At 43.8% G+C, this 7,009-nt stretch overlaps 1 protein-coding gene across 1 annotated transcript; it reads right to left on the bottom strand.

The window, feature by feature from the left end:
* Window positions 1-5,774: 5,774 nt before the first annotated feature.
* LOC112078860 (neurobeachin) lies at window positions 5,775-6,987 on the bottom strand. The gene is made up of 2 exons (XM_024144968.1): window positions 6,753-6,987; window positions 5,775-6,245 (listed from the first exon to the last, which is right to left on the bottom strand). The coding sequence occupies exons 1-2, from the start codon at window positions 6,978-6,980 to the stop codon at window positions 5,775-5,777; spliced, it is 699 nt and encodes a 232-aa protein (XP_024000736.1). The 5' UTR covers window positions 6,981-6,987.
* Between the last annotated feature and the right edge of the window lie 22 nt (window positions 6,988-7,009).

The raw sequence follows: 7,009 nt of genomic DNA, 5'->3' as shown, positions 1-7,009 counted from the left end.
AAGCTTCAGCCGTGGTTATTAGTTCTGATATGGTTTTTAACTTAGCTGTTAGCTTTAGCCGTGTTTATTAGCTCTGATATGGTTTTTAACTTAGGCTGTTAGCTTAGTCGTGGTTATTAGCTCTGAAGGGTTTTTAACTTAGGCTGTTAGCTTAGTCGTGGTTATTAGCTCTGAAAGGGTTTTTTAACTTAGCTGTTAGCTTAGCCGTGGTTATTAGCTTCTGAAATGGTTTATAACTTAGCTGTTAGCTTAGCCGTGGTGATTAGCTCTGAAATGGTTTTTAACTTAGCTGTTAGCTTAGCCGTGGTTATTAGCTCCGACATGGTTTTTTAACTTAGCTGTTAGCTTAGCCGTGGTTATTAGCTCTGAAATGGTTTTATACTTAGCTGTTAGCTTAGCCGTGGTTATTAGCTCTGACATGGTTTATAACTTAGCTGTTAGCTTAGCCGTGGCTATTAGCTCTGAATGGTTTAATAACTTAGCTGTTAGCTTAGCCGTGGCTATTAGCTCTGACATGGTTGTTTAACGTAGATGTATTAGCTTAGCCGTGGCTATTAGCTCTGACATGGTTTTTAACGTAGATGTTAGCTTAGCTGTGGCTAATTAGCTCTGAATGGTTTATAACTTAGCTGTTAGCTTAGCCGTGGCTATTAGATCTGACATGGTTTTTAACGTAGATGTTAGCTTAGCTGTGGCTTATTAGCTCTGAATGGTTTATAACTTAGCTGTTAGCTTAGCCGTGGGCTATTAGCTTCTGACATGGTTTTTAACGTAGATGTTAGCTTAGCTGTGGCTATTAGCTCTGAAATGGTTTATAACTTAGCTGTTAGCTAGCCGTGGCTATTAGCTTGACATGGTTTTTAACGTAGATGTTTAGCTTAGTTTCTGTAGCTGTTTATTGTCAATAATAAGGTTCTTTCAACCCAGTTGGTTTTAGCTCAGGTATTGTTTCCTCTCCCCAGTTGTAGAGTTAGAGATGGAGGCCTAGCTATTTATCTCTGTCTACCTCCCCGGAACGAACCGCCACCTTACCTTGACCTGTCTCTCTCTTCCCCGACAGGCCTTCCACGGTCCGCACTGCGGCCCAGTTGGAAACGTGACCTGCGTGTGGACTGGGCTTCAAGAGGATGCCCATGACAGAGGAGCGCGGCGCCAGTTCAGCCCCGGGCCTCGCACCACCATGTTCCGTAATCCCAGAGTTCAAGTGGTCGCCCATGCACAGGCGTCCTCACCGACTCTTGTTTCGCCCTGGAGACGCGACGTGCACGTGTGGAGGAGGTGAGGGTGTGTGTGTGTGTGTGTGTGTGTGTGTGTGTGTGTGTGTGTGGTGTGTGTGTGTGTGTGTGTGTGGTGTGTGTGTGTGTTGGTGTGTGTGTGGTGTGTGTGTGTGTGTGTGTGTGTGTGTGTGTGTGTGTTGTGTGTGTAGGTTGACTGTTTGTGTGTGTGTGGTGTGTGTGTGTGTTGTGTTGTTCGCTCTGGAAGTCAGAGACAGTCACCCTAGACACTGCTGGTGTTGGCACCCTAGACTGTGTTTGGCCACCCTAGACACTGTGTTGGCACCCTAGACCACTGTGTAGTGCACTATTTTAGACCAGAGCCACTCAGGGGCTGGAGGATAGAATGTTCCTGCAATGGCCTGGGTAACAGTGTTTTCACTTATTGTAGGTCAAAATCAACTACAGATCAAGACGTAGGAAAGGAAGAAGCAGCTGAATTTTTACAAAAGATATTCCACACCCAGGAAATATTCCACACCCAGGAATATTCCACCCAGGGACTTTTCCACACCCAGGTGAATATTCAGACCCAGGGACTTTTTCCACACCCACTCTCAGGGGGAGATAAAGAACGCTCAATGAAAAGGTGTTTGAGTTATTCTGTGCAGCGATTGAGAGGTCAAATAGACACACGGACTGTGCCCCAGGTCAGTATGACTCACAATTATACGCTGGGTATTCTTCTCCTTGGGTTATTCCTTGCTTATTCTCGGGTTATTCCTCGTTTGGGTTTTTTCCTGTCTTGGGCTATTCTCCTTGGGTATTCTCTTGGGTTATTTCCTCCTTGGGTTATTCTTCTTGGTTATTCCTCCTTGGGTTATTCTTCTTGGGCTATTCTCTCTTGGGTATCTCTCTTGGGTATTCCTCCTTGGGTTATTCTCTTGGGTTATTCCCTTGGATTCCTCGCTATTGGGTTATTCCCTATCTTTGGGTTATTCCTCCTGGTTATTCCCTTGGGTTATTCCTTCTTGGGTTATTCCTCCTTGGGTTATTCCTCATTGGTTTATTGGTTATTCCTAACTTGGTTAATTCCTCCTTTGGTATTCCCTTGTGTTATTTATTCTCCTCTTGGGTTATTCCCTTGGGTTATTCTCCTTGGTATTCGTCCTTGGGTATTCTCCTGGTTTATTCTCTTGGCTTATTCCTCTGGGTTTATTCCTCTTTGTAGGTTATTCCTCCTTTGGGTATTTCTCCTGGAGTTTTCCTCTGATTGGGTTCTATTCCTCTTGGGTTATTCTCTTTAGGCTTATTCGCTCCTTGGGTTATTCCGTCTTGGGTTATTCTCCTTGGGTTATTATTCCTGGTTTATTCCTCTTGGGCTTTCCTCCTTGGGCTATTCTCCTTGGTATTCCTCCTTGGGTTATTATTCCTCTTGGGCTATTCCACCTTGGGTTATTCCACCTTGGGTTATTCCCTCCTTGGTTATTCCTCCTTGCTATTCCTCCTTGGGTTATTCCTCCTTGGGTTATTCCTCCTTGGGTTTATTCCTCCTTGGTTATTCCACCTTGGGTTTTCACCTTGTGGTTATTCCTCCTTGGGTATTTCCTCCTTGGGCTATTCCTCCTTGGGTTATCCTCCTTGGGTTATTCCTCTTTAGGTTATTCCCTCTTGGGTATTCTCCTTGGGTTATTCCTCCTTGGTTATTCCTCTTTGGGTTATTCCTCATTGGGTTATTATTTCCCTGGTTATTCCTCCTTGGGTTATTCCTCCTTGGGTTATTCCACCTTGGTTATTCCTCCTTGGGTTATTCCCCTTCCTTGGGTTATTCACTTGGGTTATTCTCCTTTGGGGAACGGTTTCTAGGTTGTGTCTTTTGTATTGTTGCACATGGAACAGTTGGTATCATGAATATAGTTTCTTGAAATAGTCACACATAGGTTATGATTGTGAGTCTGCTCCTAAAAAGCATAATAACACGAGTCAGGTAAACCCACAGAACAACATTTTTTTTTTTACAGTTGCAATATCAATTTCCATAGTGGTTTGAGGGCAGATTTCCAAAAATACCTCTCCTTGGAATGCTGCAGCCAGTCAGCCAGACTGTAATTCAGTTTGACTGCACAAGAATTCACACCCTCACTTAAAATCGCTGGCCTGATCTCTTATTTAGCAGTGTTGTACATTCAAAAAGATGAGACACACTCTCCAGAAAGTAGAGGCAGCTAAATTAATTTGAAACTGACAGACGTTTTTCCTGTGACATCATCACCACCATGGTTTGGTTTAATTGACTAATGAATTAAGCAAAAATAAACGTCTACAACAAGAACGTGTAATTAAATCCACAAACAAAACAACCAGGTAACGTTAAAATGCATTAATATCGTGATACTAGTGTATTAATTGGTTTAGCCAAAATCAATTCAAGATTGCAAATATATGCGGACGTTTTATTCATTCAGGTCAGGATTTGGTCAACATCAGGAACACAAGCATTTCGCTACACCCGCAAAAACATCTTCTAAATACGTTATGTGACACATTTGATTTTATCCAGCTCACACACATTGTCACCTGTGAAAGAACAAAACACAACACACACCCAGTCAGTGACGTTAACGTTAGTAGGCTAGCTAGTTAACGTCTTTGTTACTGTTTGGTTTAGGTAAAACTACAAACTAGTTATCAATATACTCCTATGCAATTATTAGTGAGTGCATTCGCTACTTACCGCATAGTAGAAAAGCATACTGTCTCACTCAAGCTTGTCGCCTGCAACAGCATCATCGGCAGCGTGTTGTTTCAGGTGAAGACAGCAGAGCGGAAAATGCACGGTTTAACTGTACACGGTCACCGTGACACTAACGTGGCGCGGGAATCCCTCACATTTTCTACTTGTTAGTTGAATATACAATTATTTCTTAGGACGAACGGCTACACTGCATCACATATATACCAATCAGTTATGTTACATAAAAACAACAAGTATGCTAATTGTTGTTAATGTTATAAATGCTATTGATAGCCTCATTAAAAAATGTATCGAACCCGCACCGAAAATCTCCTGCATTAGCGCACCAAACTTTTTTAAACTGTATGTGAAGAAAATCATTCTGTAAATTCCATATTATTTATGTGTTGTTGACAATTCATTATTTATGCTTCTTATTTAAGAAGGTGTTGTTGTCATCTGCATGTAAAACATGTCTTGTGGTGACAACAAATGACAAATTATCTGGCAGTAGTAATTTGATAGGAGGACCACAATGGAAATAAGCCGCAGACTTTGTGAGTTATCTTCAATGTTTTTACTCATGTACCATCTATGTCTTTGTCAAGTTTTATGTGTGCTTGTTTTGTTTTTTTTAATGGTCGAATTAATCACTGAACTAAAACGAGTCCTGGGGAGGTTGTCCCACCAAGACGCCCATTGTTGCAGAATAGTATGCTTCACAGTTATAATTTTCTCTACTGCGTGGGCAGGCCATATAGCGATGATTCCCTTTCCCAAAACAACTTTCATTGAGTTATTTGCTGAGTTGTGTCTCAATTCTCAAACCACTATAAAATTAGAGCCTCACGGCCGCCAGTGATATAGGCTTACTTGAAACTGTACAGAGAACCCAAGAGGATAGTGGTCAGGTGTCAATGAGGGGTAAAGGAGATAAGGTAATTATACAGACAAAAGAAGGGTAACGTTAGAATTCTCATACCATCATCATTATCTTCATTTTCTCTTACGTTCATTATCTCTTGTGGTTTGAGGCCTTCCTGTTCATCAGACACTGCTGTTCTCCAGTGTTCATTTGGTAATGGTCTGTAATGGCTGCCAGGTGTCAGGGAAGAGGTGGTTGTTATCAGGGGTCTCTGAGCCAAGAGAAGATAAAGAGACCTTGGACGCGACGCACGCACGCACGCACGCCTGTGTGTGTATGTAATCTTGCACCACTCTAAAATGATTGTTGGTCGATGTTATTCATTTTTATATTTGGTAAATGATCTCCTCTTCTGGAACACTAAACCCAGGGTTGGAAACATATATTCTCCAGGTATTTACTTGTACTGCCACCCTGAGTCAAATGCTTATTAAAAGTTATAGTCTATGAATATTAAGCTACTTGTCATTTTGTTTCGTGTTAGAGTTACAACCATTATACATTACAGTATGGCCCAAATTATAAATTGCTTCACGAGGAAGTGAAACGGAACTATTCTGTTAGGATCCAGACTATAGATACCTACTAGAGGATCAGAAGAAGCCTGTTGCCATGAGCTCATCATCGCTTGCCATGTGTTCCAATGTGTTCATGAGTTCATAAAACAGCTAAGTTATAAACCATTTCAGAGCTAATAACCACGGCTAAGCTAAAAGCTAAATTAAAAACCATGTCATAGCTAATAACCACGGCTAAGCTAACAGCTACAGCTATGTTTGCTTTTAAAGTTTGAAGGTATCGAGATTGTTAGGGATACATTTTGCTATTGTAGTTAGCCAGCTATGGACTTGTTTAGCTGAAATCAGTAACCGAAGTTAGCTATAGAGTTACCTCAACTGGCCTAAGACACTTGAGGTAAGATATTTGACACACCGGGACGTGATACCTGAGTAGTGGCCGTGGTCTGGATCTTCATCTCCTTCCCATCATCAGACCTTTCTGTATCGGACGTGGTGCTCACCGTGTCACCTCCAGCCTTACCCCCCACCGCCTCTCCATCTGCCCCAGACGGACCCTCTCCCCCTGGGTGGCCCTGGGCCTGGATCTCAGCTGCCTGGCTCTCTCTCTGGGCAATGGAGCTGATGTCAGCCAGGGGGCTCTGGATCTTGAAGGGCCCGACCTCGGGGAGCCCTCCCTGGGCTTGGCTCAGGTCTGAGCCCCTGCAGGAGGTCATGTGGGCTAGGAGACTCAGGTCGTCGCTGGCACTGGTGGAGGAGTGGACGGGGACGGAGCCTGAGGGGTTGGGCTGGTCCGGGCTGGGCAGAACCAGAGGGTCTGTGGTGGCCAGTGCTGGAAGCAYCTTCTCATCAACCTTAGGGGGAGATAAGAGAGAAAGATACCATTAAACATGTATTCCAACATAGAGAAGGTGATGACGTCTCCCAGAAATACCACAACAACACAGTGGTTCAATAGATGGTGCTTTCTTATGAAAAAAGGTGACACATTTTGACCTGTCAAAGCGAATACAATAAAGCATATTGATGTGAATGAGAAAGACAGAAAGAGAGGACGAGAGGAAGAGAGGAAGGGAGGAAGGAAGGAAGAGAGGAAAGAGAGGACGGAAGGGAGGAAGMAAGGAAGGAAGGGAGGAAGAGAGGAAGGGAGGAAGGAAGGGAGGAAGAGAGGAAGGATGTAAGGAAGTAAGGAAGAAACCAGGCAGTGTAGAAGCAGTAGAGGCATCACTTCCTACATTGAGATACCTCCTTGATACTGTGGAAATAGAGCCAGTATGTATGACTCCTTATCATGATGTTGTTACTATAACAGGGAATAACGGGAACATTCCTATTAAAACATACACCTTTTTATCCCCTACCTTGCTGAAGAGGAATCCGTTGTTGCTAGGGACGCTGTCTTTCTCGTCGGCAAGGGTGATGAGCGGACCCATGTTCCCATCATCCTCCATGGCGCCAAGCCCCAGCCCCGTGACCACCGTCTCATCTTTAGATGCCAGGTTACCGTGGTTCCCTTTCAGCTTCTGCACCACGGCACTGTAGGCGCTGTCCAGCAGGGAGTCCACCTCCACCAGGGGCCCGTTCTCCATCCTCCCTCCTCCTATCCCTCCTCCTCCCA

Source organism: Salvelinus sp. IW2-2015, unplaced genomic scaffold, assembly GCF_002910315.2.
Source record: "Salvelinus sp. IW2-2015 unplaced genomic scaffold, ASM291031v2 Un_scaffold6392, whole genome shotgun sequence".
NCBI lineage: Eukaryota > Metazoa > Chordata > Actinopteri > Salmoniformes > Salmonidae > Salvelinus > Salvelinus sp. IW2-2015.
This window is presented reverse-complemented; position numbering and strand designations above follow the sequence as displayed.